Genomic DNA, 16,707 nt, shown 5'->3' with positions numbered 1-16,707 from the left:
CCGCCCGGGCCGCGGGCACTCGGCTGTCCCGGAGGAGGCTGCTTCTGGACAAAAGCTGCCGCATCTCTGCCCGCCCGGCCCCTGCAGGGTTTCGGGTTTGGTGCTTGTCCCCATCTGATTCTCAGCCCCCATTTTTTTTGCGAGTTCAAAGAGGTTTCGGGAGTCGAATGAATTGCCTCGAGAAGAAACCCGCTGCCTGTTGTTGAGGAGGGACTCAGCACAGTGCTTAGGCGCTCAGGAAAAAAAAAAAAAGGAAAGAAAGACAAAATGATTTCCTGGGACATTGTCCGCACAGTATTCCTGTTCACTCTTCTTTATACTTCCCAGGCTCAGGATGCAAGCCCCCAGTCAGAGATCAGGGCTGAGGAAATTCCCGAGGGGGCCTCCACGTTGGCTTTTGTGTTTGATGTGACGGGTTCCATGTATGATGATTTAGTTCAGGTTATCGAGGGGGCTTCCAAAATTTTGGAGACGTCTTTGAAAAGACCTAAGAGACCTCTTTTCAACTTTGCTTTGGTGCCTTTCCATGATCCAGGTAAGGGAAATATTTATTCTTTGTTATTCCTTATGATTACATTGTTTCTTATGCTGTGAAATTTTGTGTGAGTTTCAAAACAATTTTTTAAAAATGTGTAGCTGAATACAGTTGTAACAAAGAGTTGCTCGCCTGTATCTGGGTTTCCTCTCTGATACCTAAAGTCTCAGCCATGGAGGTGGCTTGTTTATGGTGATTGTACGGTGGTACCCAAACCTGGAAATGTGGAATTATGAAAATCAGAACCAGAGCAACGACATCAAAAGCAGTTAATTAACTAACTTAAAAATTAACTTAAAATTTTTAGAACTAAAGAATGTTTAATTAAGGCAGATTGGGACATGGGTGTTCAGCAGCAATGCTTTAAGAGCTAACATCCAGCTGGAGAGCGTACTCAAGATAACTCTCAAGTAAGGGGGAGAAAAACCTGTTGTGTGAGACAGGGAAGCCTGTAAGCAATGACTACTAATGAACTGAAGAGATGAAAATAAGAAGAAGCCATTCATTTCTTAATTGAATCTATTCAAATTCTTTGCACCAGGTCATCCTTAGTTAGGTTCACAGATGGTAATAACTGTTATGTCCATGTCTCATCCAGTAGAAATGCATGAAATTTGGTATGGCGGTGCTGTTTAAAGGTAGTTGAAGCACAATCACTTTATTTTTTGCCCTAAAGCCATGGGTTTCAGCTGCTCCACTGGAATTTGATCCTCTTTACTTTTCTGTTTCTCTTTAAAGTGGCACCTTTCTGTGAGGCTCATAGGAGCCTTCATTGTCATTGCTGAGGGTAGCACTGCCGGGGGAGCCCTGGGGTTGGCTGTATAATATCCACCTGAGTTTCATTAACACAAGTGGCTGCCCATTTGAAGAAATAAAGCAGTGGTTTCTTAAAAGTCCTCCCCCATTGTTCTTCCACATTTCTCCTGAAATCCCTCTCTTCACTGGAAGACCTTGACACAACCTCTTCACAATGAGAGTTTGATACTGAGAATCTCAAATTCTTTCCTCGTGCATTTGACAAGCATATATGAGTTCAAATTATTGCTGGGTATTAAATGCGGCGGGTTTCAGCTATTAAAAAAATTGGCAGGGGGAGGAATTTAGAGGGAAATAGAACTCTGGGATTTTTGTTTGTTGTTGTTCTTTAAGTGATGAAAACCATAACCTATCCTACTCTTCCGGGATATACATATATCTTAGTAATTTCTCCGTTGATCAAACGTGATATGTTCTTTATATTTGAATGAAGAATGATCATTTACTGTGTTAGCTGCCTCCTTGAGATACCTCATGTGTTATAATGTTTTAATTTATTAAATGTCAAGGTGCCAATTGTGATGTGGTCCAAGACTTTTGTTATTTTGGAATAGGCTAAGTATGTTTCTTCTATAGGGATGAATCTGAAATCGGCTAAAAAAAAGTAAAAAATGTTTTCTCTAACACCACAATTTGCTTTCCTCCAAAAAACTGTTATGAAATGATGTTTCTGTAAGCAGAACACAAAAATTGCCTCTAGTCATAAATGGAAACTAGATCACCATGATATTTTGATACGAAATGAAAAATTATTGGAATAAATTGTATTGTAGTGTGCCACCTTCCAGTTGTTACCAAATGGGGAAGTTTGTTGTAGTTGACTTTCGTATACTTTGGCAATCCTGATTCAAAGTAGGGGAAAGGTAGTATGCTAATAACAAATGGCTAAGAAATTATAGCTATTTTGAGTTAAATAATATGAGAAAATGATTAACTTAAATTGGTTCCATAAAATTAATTGTATGTATAATTCAGCAAAAATGATTAATTCTAGTTCCATTGTGATTCAAAGTAGAGAGGCTAAGACCAAAGTGTTTTTGAAGATAAAGAGGGAAATAAAAATTAAAACATACTAATAACCTTTAATTAAGTATACTAATTCACTGTAGTGGATTGTAATATTATCTTTGTGTGTCATTTTCTGTTTGTGTGTGTGTACAGTCATCAAGAGTTTCTGATTCCCTTGTACTTCTGGTTGGTTATCAGCTTGTACTCACCAGTGGACAGAAAGGGCCTTGAATGGGGGTTTGCTGGCTTACTGAGTGACATTAGAAAAGTCTATCTACCTTTTTGTATCTGTTATCTCAACTATAAAATGGCAGAATTGGATCTGAACATCTCTAAGGTCATGTCCAACTGTAACGTTTTACGACTGTTTTACATGTGGTGGTTTTTCACAGTCCCTGACACAACTGACAGGCAAAGAAAAGATGTGTGTAATTTAATATAATTATATTAATCACCTCGACTACTTACAGCTTTTCAAAATCCTTTGACATCTGCTTTTGCATTTAGCTAGATGAAATAATGGGTAAGATCTGGGCTATAGTCTCAGGCATTCAACAAAGACCTTCAAGCCTTTACAGATGATTGTTTGGACCTCTGCATCATGGTTTGGAGCAAGGTGTGTGTTTTCAGGTGGGGGTAAAAATGAGAGTACATGGAAAATACAGACATGCAAGAGCAATAAGTCTAACAAGTTGACAAGGAGGTGATAAAATCATTCAGAAAATGTGTATGTAGGAAGCTAGTGTTAGAGGGGCAACAACATAACCCATGGTACGAGGAAGTACCAGAGAGGACCAGGGTCATGGCAAGTCAAGTCAACTTTTTTTTTTTTTAAGTCAACTTTTTGATGCTACCTCTGCTTAAGATGGGTTTTTCACTTCCAGAATCACATTTAATGTACTAATTTTTAACAGCTTTATTGAGATATAATTCCCTTACCGTACAGTCATTCATTTAAAATGTATAATTCTATGGTTTATAGTATATTCAGAGATATATATATGCAACCGTCACCTCAGTCAAGCTTGGAACATTTTCCTCACTGCACAGAGAAGCCCTGTGCCTTTTAGTTATCAGTCCTCTACCCCTCCCCTCTGCTGCCACATATCATCCTCCTCCTAGCCTTTAGCAACTACTACTTTACTTCTTGTCTCTGTGGATTTTCCTCTTCTGGACTTTCATATGAATGGAATCATATGAATCATATAATATGTGGTCTTTTTTGACTGGCTTCTTTAACTTTAGCATAATGTTTTTAAGGTTCATCCATGTTGTAGCATGAATCAATACTTTATTAATTTTTATGGCCAAATATTCCATTTTATAGATATACCACATTTTGTTTATCTTTTAATCTATGATGTAGGTTGTTTCCACTTTCTGGCTAGTATGAATAATGCTTCTATTAATATAAACATTTGTGTGCATTTTTCTGTGTGAACATATGTGATATTGTGATTTGTAATGCGAAATAAATATTTGGTCTTTGTCACCTTTTCTGACAAGGAGCTCTTAAAACCCGTGAAATTTCCTAAGTGATGAGAACCATAAAGGTATCTTCTGTTATGTTAATGAGGTAACTTTTGAACCCCACTGAAGAATGGGGGCTCATTGCCAGGAGACTCATCCCTGTGATTAGAGCATTGGAACTTTCAGTCCCACCCCTAACCTCTGGAGAATGTTCCGTGTGTACTTAAAAAGAATGTGTATTTTGCTGTTTTGGGATAGAATGTTCTATAATAGTCTGTTATATCCATCTGGTCTAATGTGTCATTTAAGACCAACTTTTTCTTATTGATTTTCTGTCTGGATGATCTGTTTATTGATGCAAGTGGTATGTTTCAGTCCCCTAATATTATTGTATTACTGTCAATTTGTTCCTTTATATCTGTTAATATTTATGTATTTAGGTATGCCTTGTTGGGTGCATACTACAAGTATTATAATCCTCTTATTGGATTGATCCCTTTGTCATTATGTAATACTCTTCTTTGTTTCCTGTTAGTCTTTGTTTTAAAGGCTATTTTGTCTGATATGCATATTGCTACTCCAACAATTCTTTTTGTTTCTTTTTGCATGGAATATCTTTTTTCATTCCTTCACTTTTAGTATGTGTGTTTTTAGACCTGAAGTGAGTGAGTCTCTTGCAGGCAGTGTATACATAGGTCTTTTTTAATTAAAATCCATTCAGCCACCCTATGTCTTTTGATTGGAGCATTTACTCCATTTACATTTAGAATAATTATTCATAGGAATAATTATAATTCATAGAATAATAATTATTATTGCAGTTTTGTTCATTGTTTTCTGGTTGTTTTTGTAGTTGTCCTCTGTTCCTTCCTTTTACTCTTGTTCTCTTCCCTTGTGCTTTGATGACTTTTTTTTAGTGCTGTGTTTGTATTTCTTTCTCTTTATTTTTTGTGTATTTGGTATAGGTTTTGTGTTTGTTGTTACCATGAGGTTCATATATAACAACCTATGTATATAGGAGGCTATTTTAAGTTGATGGTCATTTAAGTTCAAGTACATTCTAAAAGCACTACATTTTTACTTCCCCACCCTCAACGTTTTATGCTTTTGATGTCATATTTACATCTTTTATTTTGTGTATTGCTTAACTGATTATTTTAGATAGCAATGATTTTACTATTTTTGTCTTTTATCCTTCATGCTAGTTTTATAGGTGGTTGAGCCACTACCTTTGGTATGTTTGCCTTTACCAGTGAGTTTTTCTGTTTCATAATTTGTTTGGTTTGGTTTGGTTTGGTTTGGTTATGGGCTTTTCTTTTCCATTTAAAGAGGTCCCTTTAATACTTTTTTTTTTTGTAAGGCCAGCTTAGTGGTGATGAACTCCTTTATCTTTTTCTTTTCTGGGAAACTCTTTATCTCTCCTTCAATTATGAGTGATAACCTTACCAGGTAGAGTATTCTTGGTTGTAAGCTTTTTCTTTCAGCACTTTTAATATATTGTGCCAGTTTCTTCTGGCCTATACAGTTTCTGCTGAAAATTAGCTGATGGTCTTATGGGGGTTCCCTTGTATGTAACTAGGTGTTTTTCTCTTGCTGCTTTTAAGATTCTCTCTTTAACCTTTGACATTTTAAGTATATGTCTTTGTGTGGGTCTGTTTGGGTTCATCTTGTTTGGGACTTTCTGTGCTTTCTGGACTTGGATGTCTGTTTCCTTTGCCATGTTAGAGAAGTTTTCAGTCATCATTTCTTCAAATAGGTTTCATGTCTTTTCTCTCTCCTCCTTCTTCTAGGACTCCTATAGTGTGAATATTATTACACTTGACGTTGTCTCAGAGGTATCCTAAGCTATCCTTTTATTTTTATTATTCTTTTTCTTTTTGCTGTTGTGATTGGGAGATTTCCACTACTCTGTCTTCCAGATCACTGATCTGTTCTCTTCATCCTCCATTCTACTGTTGATTCCCTTTAGTGTATTTTTCATTTCATTTATTCTTCGGTTCTAATTGGTTCTTTTTAATATTTTCTATCTCCTTGTTGGAGCTCACTGAGTTGATCCATTCTTCTTCCAAGTTCGTTAAGCTTATTTATGACTATTACTTACTTTAAACTATTTACCTGGTAAATTGCTATCTCTGTTTTGTTTAGTTCTTTTCTGAGATTTTTATCTCATTCTTTTATTTGGAAGGTATTCCTTTGTCTTCTCCTTTTGCTTAACTCTTTGTATTTTTTTCTATATATGAAGCATATCAGCTGTGTCTCCTGGTCTTGAAAGAGTGGCCTTATATAGAAGGTGTCTTGTGGGGCCCAGTGGCACAGTCTCCCTGGTCATCAGAGCCAGGTGCAGAAGAGGATGGTATATCTTGGGTAAAGTTGATAGTTGGAAGTTTTGAGAAATAGTTGGATTCTATGTCTATTTTGGAGATTAAACCAAAAGGATTTAATGATGAACTAGGTGTGAGAGAAAAATAACAGAAGATAAGACAGATTCTGAGGATTTGTCTTGAGTGGTAGAAGCATAGCATAGCGATTTACTGAGATGGAGAACAAGCATGAAGTAGGTTTGAGAAAGAGTGGGAGACTGAGGCTATTATTTTGGGGTATGTTTAAGTTTGAGATGCCTTTGTTACCCAAGTGGAGATATTACAAAGGCAGTTAGATATATAAGATTAGAATTCAAGGGGACAGGTCTGGGTCAGATACATAAATTTGGGATCCAGAGGCACATATAAGATGGTAATCAGGGCTCTGAGGCTAGATAGGACCACTAAAGGACTGATTAAATGAAGAATTAATAAAGGTCTAAGGACTCAGCCTTGGAATACTCCAGTGTTTAGCAGTCAGAGATGATGATAAAAGAGCAAAGTAGCCTGAGAAACTGAAGATTGAAGAGTATAACTAGAAATCAAGAGAGGAAAGCTTTCCAAGGAAGAAGCACTAATTGGTTAGTTAAGAAGAGGACCGAGAATTGGCTAATCTATTTAGCAACGTGGAAATCATTGATGTCTCAACAAGAAACGAGGGGAGTGAAAACCTGTTTGGAGAGAATTTAAAAGAGAATGGGCGTAGAGGAATTGGAAATCTTTGGAATTATATTGCTGTTTCCAGCTACTGGAAAGGTTGTTTTGTTCATGAAGCTAATAGAACAAATATAAAGTAGAACACAATAGAAACTAGTTTTGATAAATGATTCAACCAGTAATTTACAAAATGCCCATGCGATGTAGTAGAAAGAACGTCCAGTTTGGAACAAATTTGTGTTCTCTTCCTTATTCTTGTCATTTAAGCAAATCGTTTAACCTTGCCAGACTTTTGTTTCTTTATCTATAAAATCAGTGCATTGGTAGATTATTACTGAAGTCCATGGTTTTAATGATCATAATATAGTGAAAGATAAGAGACTGCAAAGAGTCTCAAAGTGACAAGGACTTGATTCACTGGGAGAAATAGCAGCATTACATGTCTCTGTGCTTAAGAGTTTCATTGTAATAAAACTTCTGAGCCCTCAGTGACTTTGTATGTTTCTCCAGGACCTACACAGTATTAAAAAAAAAAAAAACTCTAGGACTTCTTTTATGAAAAGATTCTCTTAGAATATTTTTCTGAGCAATAGAATAGAAAGATTTTTACTAGGAAAGTATTGCACATTCAGACCTTGAAAACCTATACAAATTTACATGAACCAAACTTCAAGTTGAATGTTTTCAGTTTCAGTATATATAGAAAAAGGAGCCAAGAAGCTATTAGTCTCCCTTTGCCTCTGGCACATCCTACAGGAAAAGGGTTTTCATGAGGAAATGGACTGGTCTTTTAAGTCAAAGAGAAATCTAACTAAAGGAAATGAACTAAAATTTAAGAGTGAGAGATTTTGGTTAGACAATGATAATGATAACTTTGTTTCCTAGGATGATAGACTATTTTAACCTGAGAGTGTGGATCCCATGTCACTGGTGGTTTTCTGAGGATGTGGAGACGTTTTGCTCTGCACAATGAAAACTTCAAACTGTAGGAATCAAATTTTTTTTTTTAATGGGAGGCGGAGCCAATGTACTGGCTAGTTTTTATGGGAAAGAAGAAACTTTACATCACATTTTGAGTGAGTTAGTGCAGGGGCTCAGTGGGCCAGCTGGTGGGGCACCAGCTTGTAATGGGTTCCACTGGGCCTCGCCTTTGTGCAGCCAGAACCAGATGACAGCACTGTTGTCTTCTTCACAGATGCAGCCCACTATCTGCTTATTGGTGATGGAGGGGACTAAATTAGGGTCTTCCTTGGTACCTGAGGCTGCCTTTGGGGCGAGCATATTGTATGGGTCCAATCCCTTGTGTGAAGCCAGCATGACCTCCCTCTCCAGCCCAGTTGCCTGACCATCATCAGTAGGAACACCACCTCCAGATGCCATAGAGTGCACCATGGAGACTCCATTGGGACCGCGGGCCGTCAGGGCCTGCATGGCCAGCGCTTCAGCTCTGTGGAGTAAACCTGAAGTCATCATGTCAGCTATAAGCACCAGCATTTGGAATCGAATTTTGATATGTCAAATATGTTAAGTGTGTTAGGGATGCTTCTATTTTGAAAAATCGTCTGTGACTCTCACAGGATGAAGGTTTTTTTTTTCCTTATTAAGTTGAGGACAGCCTTTTAATTGATTGATAGTAAATCAGAATTTGGTTTTGCTTATAGCTTGTCTCTTGTCAGGCAAACAATAACCATTCTCAAGGATGTTTATGACTGCTTATCTCTATTTATAGGTAATAAACTCACTGTTTGTCAAGGACTGCTAGGTGCTTTTGATTCAAAGATAATGAGGTATAGTTTACAAGAAGTTAACAGTCTTTGGGGAGAAAGGCAAGAGAAATAACAGTATTATATGCTATGAAACATTTTATAGTGGGGAAAAAAGCATGGGGAATTGTGTGAGCTGAGAGCATGTCCCTGATCCCGAATTCAAGAGGGTGATGGTCAGCAAAGGTTTTCTGGAAGAAGTGTTACCTGGAGAAAGTGCATGAGTAAAAGCAGTTTAATCAAAAATATTAAGGAGTTTGGATTTCATCCTGAAAGCTTTTGGGAGGCTGAAAGAATTGTAAGTGAAAAGTGACATGATTGGATTTTCATTTTAGATCTTTTTCTCTTGGATGGATTGGAGTAAGGCAGTCTTGAGAGCTGAGAGATGAAATCTGAGGCCATCATAGCAATTCAGGGAGGGAAATTGAGGGGACTTGGGCATAGGAAGAAGGGTATGGATTTCTGAGCTATTAATAAAGTCCAAAAGACTGGACTTGGCCCTTAGAACATGGAAAAAAGGGAAATGATTGCCTTCTGTAGATTAAAATATGAAATTGGCATACAATGAAAGAGAAAAGATATGTAAAGTTAGCTTTAAGATGCACTGTTACTCTTAGGGTGGTAGTCTTTGTTATAAGTTCCTTATACATAAACTTGTCCAAAATAAAGTCTCAACCAAAAGTATGGGAGGTCAGCAATGAAAAAAGAGTCACAGAAACAGACTTAGACATTGTACAACCAAGTTCCTTTTAAAAAAAAATTGTGGCATAATTGACATATACCATTAGTTTCAGGTGTACAACATAATGATTTGATATTTGTGTTGTGATATGGTCACCACGGTAAGTCAAGATCTGTGATCATACATTTTACAAACTGTTTTTTTCTGTGATGAGAACTTTTAAGATTTACTCTCTTAGCCTCGTTCAAATATACAATACAGTATTGACTGTAGTCACCATGCTCTACAATCCCATGACTTACTTATTTTATAATTGGAAGTTTGTACCTTTTGACCCCCTTCTCTCATTTTGCCTGCCCCACCCCTTGCCCCAACAACCATCAGTCTGTTCTCTGTATCTATTAGTTTTTTGTTTGTTTGTTTATTTTAATTTATTTTATTTATTTTTGGCTGTGTTGGGGCTTCGTTGCTGCACGGGGGCTTTCTCTAGTTGCGGTGAGCGAGGGCTGCTCTTCATTGCTGTGCGTGGGCTTCTCATTGCAGTGGCTTCTCTTATTGCGGAGCACATGCTCTAGGCAGGCGGGCTCAGTAGCTGTGGCATGTGGGCTCAATAGCATGGGCTCAGTATTTGTGGCATGTGGGCTCAGTAGTTGTGGCTTGCGGGCTCTAGAGAGCAGGCTCAGTAATTGTGGCACGTGGGCTTAGTTGCTCTGTGGCATGTGGGATCTTCCTGGATCAGGGCTCAAGGCCGTGTCCCCTGCATTGGCAGGCAGATTCTTAACCACTGTGCCACCAGGGAAGCCCTGTATCCATTAGTTTAAAAAAAATTTTTTTTAGACTCCACGTATAAGTGAGAACATACGGTATTTGTCTTTCTCTACCTGATTTATTTCACTGAGCATAAAACCCTCAAGGTCCATCCATGTTGTCACAAATGGACACTTAGGTTGCTTCCATATCTTGGCTATTGTAAATAATGCTGCAGTGAACATGGGGGTTCATATATCTTTCTGTGTTGGTGTTTTTGTTTTCTTTTGATAAATACCCAGAAGTGGGATTGCTGGATCATATATATGGTAGCTCTAGTTTTAATTTTTTGAGGAACCTCCATACTGTTTTCCATAGTGACTGCACCAATTTATATTCCCAACAACAGCGCACAAAGGTTCCCTTTCTCCACATCCTCACCAACGCTTCTTATTTCTTGTCTTTTTGATAGTAGACATTCTGACAGGTGTGAAGTGATATCTCATTGTGGGTTTGATTTGCATTTCCCTGGTGATTAGTGATGTTGAGTACTTTTCATTTACCTGTTGACCATCTGCGTGTCTTTGAAAAGATGTCTCTTCAGATCCTCTGCCCATTTTTAAATCAGATACATATATTTTTGCCAAGTTCTATCTGCGGTTTGGAGTATTAGTTCATTCTACACTTAAATAACTAGTACATCATGAGCAATGTTCCAACTGTGGTGATAGACTGTTTATCTTTATAAATATGTAATGATGTCATTACATATTTGGATCATACTATTAACTCTCCTTGTTTTGGTTCCATGCTCACCAAACAGCCTCCAAATAATTTAACCTCATGAACTTTACTTATGGTGAGAGAATGCTCTGGTCAGACTGGCATATACCTCAGATTCACAGACAGTTATATTCCTCGTTGGTAACTCATATTTTGGCACACCAGTTTTAAACATCTGCCTCTATTGTTTAAAGTATTCTGACAGTGTCAAGTTAAAGTTTCTGAGTTTGCAAGTCTGAGAGCCAGATCTTGGTTGATGGTAAATTTATGAAAGTAAATGTCTCCCTGTGTGGATCTGTTTGAGTGGCCTGTCAATCTCCAGGTTCCACCCCTCAGCATTTCCAACTGTCACTGTTAGTGTGAATAGTGCCAGGTAACTGTCCTCTCCACTTGAAACTTATATAGGTGATAGCTGAAGCCATCGGAATGAATGAGATCATCTAAAGAGAGTATGTAGGCTGAGAAAAGAAGGAAGACAGGCAAGAAATATGGTGAACACAAGCATTTAAAAGAAGGGACATTCATAAAAGATTCTGCAAAAGAGAGTCCAGGTAAATAGGAAGAGAAACAGGAAGGAGCAGGGTTTGGAAATCTAAGAAGTTGTTAGTTTAAAGCAGGAGAAGTTGTCAACTCTATCCATTTATAAAGTTACTGAAAATAAAGGCTTTTAACCAAAAGATTAAAATAAAATAGACAGTTTCATTGGAGTTGTGGAGTCAGGAGGCTGAAATGACAGGTAAGAAAATGGAGCTAATGAATGCAGTGTGTTTCTGTCATGAAACATAACATTGTGGTTTAAAGCATAGGCTCTGGAGTCTGATGCCTGGGTTGGAAGACTGGCTCCACCAATTACTTGTATGATTTTAACTTCTTTGTGCTTCACTTTCAGTAATTGGGGATAGTATTATCTACTCTATAAGGTTGATGTGAGGAGTGAAATACTAGATGTCCAAAACTTACCACAATCCCTTTCATACAGTAAATACTCAATAATCATTAGTTATTGGGATTTAGAGTTGAGAAAGGACATTTTTTAAGGTGGGAGAGAGGAGAAATATTTAAATACTGCTAGAAAAGTCAGTAGAATAGAAGAGATAAAATATGCCAAAGGGAGAACAGATACTTTATAAAACCAGGACTTTGAGGAAGCAAGAGGAGATAGAATGCAAAGTAGAAAGATTGGCTGTTGGCAGGAGAAGACCTTTGGTTGAGTGTGATAGGAGAGAAGCAGACCATTGATAGGTATAGTCATGGACAAGGTGGTAGGTGAGGATGCAGGATGTTGAGTGACTTCCTGTCTGATGGATTCTTTTTTTCTCAAACAGAAAGGAGGGTCATTTGTTGAGAGAAGTGGCAGAATGGTAAGTAAGGAATTTTAGAAAAATGGTGGAGTTTTGGAGGTAGAAGGTACCTATGGACTCAGAGACAGTTTCCCAGGATGAGTTGTGGTTCAGAAGATGAATTTGTGATGCTTGAATACTGCCTACCTTTGTGATTTTCTCTAGTAGCTCTCAGCAGCTTGGGTATAATTGCTGAGTTATTCACTTGTTTGACCTAGGACTGGGATTTCATTGAACAGGTGTGGCTAAAGAAATAAGCTATGGTTGAGAAGAATATTGATAAGAGAGAGACTGAAGGGTCAGATCATAGAGTCAAATCTGGGTGTACTGGACTGACGAGTTGAGATTTTGCATGTGAAGGACAATATAACAAGGAATTTGGGATTAATTGGTAAGAATGGCCAGAGTGATGGATCATAGAATTCATCTTGAGTAGAAATGAAGATTGTGGGATTGAAATCAAGGAACTTGAGTCTGCAGCATTGAACATGTGTGTTAAAGTAACCTGGATAATAACAGAGCTTAAAATGCTGAGGAAGCCAGTGAGTCAGGCATCAAATTTTTATTTAATAAGGAGTCATTGAGAAGTCTTCAGATGGGAGATGACAATGATGAAGCAGGTTAGAGGGTGTCATAGGTGGCACACACCTCAAAATGGAAGGTGTTTTCTCTGAAGGTAGAGAAATGGCAGACTGGACGTGGATAAAATGATGGTCCACCTCCTGACCCTCATGTAGCTGGCATGTTGAAGAATGAGCAGACTCCACTGGGGAGGGCTGTAGGAGAGGTGGTGCCATCTATGGAGAACCTTGTTTCAGCTAAAGTGGGAATTAGATGGGGAGTTCCTGTGAGAAGATAGTTTGGAAGGCCACAGGATTTTTGAGGAAATAAGATGTGAATGAATGGGTCAGGAGAGAGGAAACAGGATGAGAGGAAAAGGGAAGAGGAATGGTTTGCATTTACGGCAGTGACTGCAGATGATGGTGATGTAAAGAAGGGCAGTATATGCTGGTTGCAAAGTCTGAGACTTGGATATAGATTTAAGATACCAGTTCAGGCCCTGGGAGAGCTGGAGCCTGATGAAGTCATCTGTTGCAGACAGCATGGCTGGAAGGGACTCCTGACGGAACACTTCAGCTCACACATCTTAGTGACACAAGCTTAGTAGCATCATTTTTATTTCTAATAATAACAGCTACCATTTTATTTTTTTGAGTCATTACTATGGACCGACACAGAACTAGATACATTGCGTGGCTCACAAAAAACCTAACTGGTCGATGTTAACATTATTTTATGTAGGAGGCAACTGAGGCTTATATGAACTCTCACATTATGTACAAAATTTCCTGAAAAAGAATAGCTTTCTACAGGTTATTTTTTGCCACCTTCTTCTGAGAAATGTGTGAAATTGAGAAGATGTGCCCAGGAAGGCATGGCAAAGGGAACACCGTGTTAGTTTGTGAGGGCTGCCATAACAAAGTCCCACAAACTGGGTAGCTTAAACAACAGAAATTTATTGTCTCACAGTTCTGGAGGCTAGAAAGCTGAAATCAAGAAGTTGGCAGTGTTGTTTCCTTCTGAGGGCTGTAGGGGAGAATCTGTTTCATGCCTCTCTCCTAGCTTCTGGTGCTTCACTCATGATCATTGGTGTTCCTTGGCTTGTAGATGCACAGATCTCTGTCTTCATGTTCACAGGGTGGTCTCCCTTTGTGCTGTGTCAGTTTTCCCTTTTTGATAAGGACACCAGTCATATTGAATTATTGGCTCACCCAACTCCAGTATGACCTCATCTTAACTAACTATATCTGAAACATCCTAATTTCTAAAAAAAAAAAAAAAAAAAAAAAGGTCACATTCCAGGGTGCTGGGATATAGGACTTTAATGTATGAATTTTAGGGAGGACACATTTCAACCCATATTAAGACCATCCAGTGATTAACACTGAAGAAAACAAAACTCTTTAACTCTTTTGCTAAAGACTCAGTTCATTCTATAAGTTTCCAATAAAAATGTTTGCATCAGGGAGTATCACGGACTCTCAGCTCTGAGCTCTTTTTGGATAGGAAGAGGGTTCCCAGTGGGAGTTACAGAGAGAGGTATTAATATATTATAATATATTATATTAATATATTTGGGATGCTATTTAAGTCCTTGAAATAATTTGAATTAAAAAATTGTGAATTTTGCTCTTAAATCACTTAATACTTTAGAGCATTTACTCTTAAAACATTTAATAAAGCTGTATTTGATTTTTCTTTGGGAGATGTTGAGACATTTATTTTGAAATGGGGGAAATTATACAGAAGCTAGTAATTCTGGGAATTACGTGTGTGTTGCAAAATATTTTGGGTTTGTATACCTATGGGTTTCTTTTCTAGGAAACTTCAAACACACAAATTAGAGCAGTTTTTCCATTAGCACTAAATCTCTGAGAGGTTCCCTTTAAGCATTGTTTTATTCTTAGGTGGGAGGAATTCCTTGAAGTTCCCAGGCTGGAAGTCACTCTGTTTGCCATCGAAAATGCTTCGGGGCAACTCAGTATCTGTTCTGGCCTAGATCAGACTGGGAGAGGCTGGTTAAATGAGACTGATGGTTGATGGGGAAGAGATAAATACATGAGATGAATATTTAATATTTCTCTTTCTTTTCTTTCTTTCTTTTTCTTTCTTTCTTTTTCTTTTTCTTTTTTTTTTTTAACCAAATAGAAGGTTCAGAAAATACATTATTTCATTAAGCAGTAGAGAACAAAATTCTAAAAAGATATTGTACTACTTGGAATATTAATTTCTTAGATTCAAAGTGAAACCTGTTTTGCTTTTTGTTTAGTTCATTATTTCCACTTCAGAGTCCTTTGCTGGAGCACACAGAAAACCTCATTTCTATTGTTTCATATTCCCCAGAGGGTCTTCCCTGCTTTTCTTAGGTGAACTTGTTCACTAGCCCTTGGGTCAGGTGATCACACTTGTGCCTTGAAGTTTTCTCCTGAGCCACACCCTATGTTGGAGTGTCTCTCTGTGTGCCAGACATTTTCTCTTCTGTAATTAAAAGGTTTTTCAAAATTTCACCTCTTCCAAGGAATTTTTCTGGAGTATTGGAAAAGTGTCATTCAATATGCCACCTATCAGTTGTACCTTATATGGACTTAATTTGTTCCTTTGATAACTTCACTCGTTTTTTTCCCCCTTCAACCTTATAACAGATATCAAGGTATTTTTTTACATTCTTTCTTAAATTATTTACACTCTGTAGTAGTTTTCTTCAGGAATTGTATATAAGTAGGTGTTGGTTCACAACCTCAGGAGTTCCCAGAGAAATTTGAACCCCCTGGTATATACAGAGGGCAAGGAGAGACCAAAGAAAGAGGAAGACCACTCTAGATTCATAAGTGGCAGTTTTAATAAGAAAAGGAACTTACATATGAGACTTGTCTTGGGTAGCTACAAGGTGAGTTGATTTCTACATCCACAAACTGGAGTTTATGTGGAGGCCTTAACGGGGTTCAGTCATGTATACAGTACAGAATGATCTCAAAAACACATTAGTCTCTCAAGGCTTTGCCCCTGAAGTAGCTCCTAATGTGGGAACAGTGGTCTGAACAAACATACATTCTAAGGAGAGAAAAGGGGGTGAGGAGTCTCCAGCTCAAGGTCATGTCCTCTCAGGGACCTCCCCCAATAATCGGAAATCCTTTTGGTCTTTTTTCTTTTTTTTGAGAGTCTATTTATAGCACCTTAATTTTTGATTAGTAAGTAGGTAGAATTCTGTACCTAACTTAGCCCATTGAAGATATTTTATTGTTTTCTGACTTGTTGATGAGAAGTCTTCTTTCGGTTTGTCATTCCTTTTTAGGTAAGCTGTCTTTTCTTTCTGGTTATTTTAAGATTGATCTCTTTTGCCTTTCTGTTTCTGCAGTTCTTTATTGTCTAAGCTTGGATTTGATATTATTTTTCCTGCTTGGAACCTGGTTTGCCACCCCAACCTGAGGACTTTAGTTTGTATTCATTTCTGGACAGTTCTTATCTTTCAAATATTTCTCTCTTTATTCTGTAATATCTCTTTCAAAAAATCTTATTAAGTACATTTTGGATCTTCTCATTTGATTCTCCAAGCCTCTTTATCTTTCTTTCTTTCATAGTTTCCTTTTTTTTTCTCTCATTGCTACATTCTGGATGATTTTCTCAAATCTTTCGTAAGTTCTCTTCAACTCTTTCTAATCTACTCTTTTTTTTTTTTTGCGGTACGCAGGCCTCTCACTGTTGTGGCCTCTCCCGTTGCGGAGCACAGGCTCCGGACGCGCAGGCTCAGCGGCCATGGCTCATGAGCCTAGCCGCTCCACGGCATGTGGGATCTTCCTGGACTGGGGCACAAACCCGTGTCCCCTGCATTGGCAGGTGGACTCTCAACCACTGTGCCACCAGGGAAGCCCCTAATCTACTCTTTAAGTCATGCGTTGAGTTTTCAATTTCAATAACTATATATATATATATATATATTTTTATTTCCAGAAGTTTCATTTGGTTCTTTTTCAAATCTGCCTATTTT

General features: G+C 37.9%; 1 protein-coding gene and 1 pseudogene across 5 annotated transcripts in view; one reads left to right on the top strand and one right to left on the bottom strand.

Moving 5' to 3' along the window:
- Positions 1 to 267: 267 nt before the first annotated feature.
- HMCN1 (hemicentin 1) overlaps positions 268 to 16,707 on the top strand; it is a gene marked incomplete at its 5' end in the record, with an annotated part of 518,370 nt that continues 501,930 nt past the window's right edge. For all 4 annotated transcript variants that reach the window (XR_014293546.1, XM_082615777.1, XM_082615778.1 and 1 more), the window contains one exon: positions 268 to 535. Coding sequence is in view for 3 of the 4 variants with exons in the window: in XM_082615777.1 (XP_082471903.1) it covers positions 268 to 535 (268 nt within the window). The remainder of the gene's footprint in view (positions 536 to 16,707) is intronic.
- LOC309800570 (cytochrome c oxidase subunit 5B, mitochondrial-like) lies at positions 7,601 to 8,512 on the bottom strand (annotated as a pseudogene). The gene has a single exon. The product of its transcript is annotated as a cytochrome c oxidase subunit 5B, mitochondrial-like (transcript).

The sequence above is a fragment of the Mesoplodon mirus genome (assembly GCF_964341445.2).
Source record: "Mesoplodon mirus genome assembly, chromosome: 3".
In the NCBI taxonomy this organism is placed as follows: domain Eukaryota; kingdom Metazoa; phylum Chordata; class Mammalia; order Artiodactyla; family Ziphiidae; genus Mesoplodon; species Mesoplodon mirus.
The sequence above is the reverse complement of the archived record's forward strand: the minus strand, read 5'-3'. Positions and strand labels throughout refer to the sequence as shown.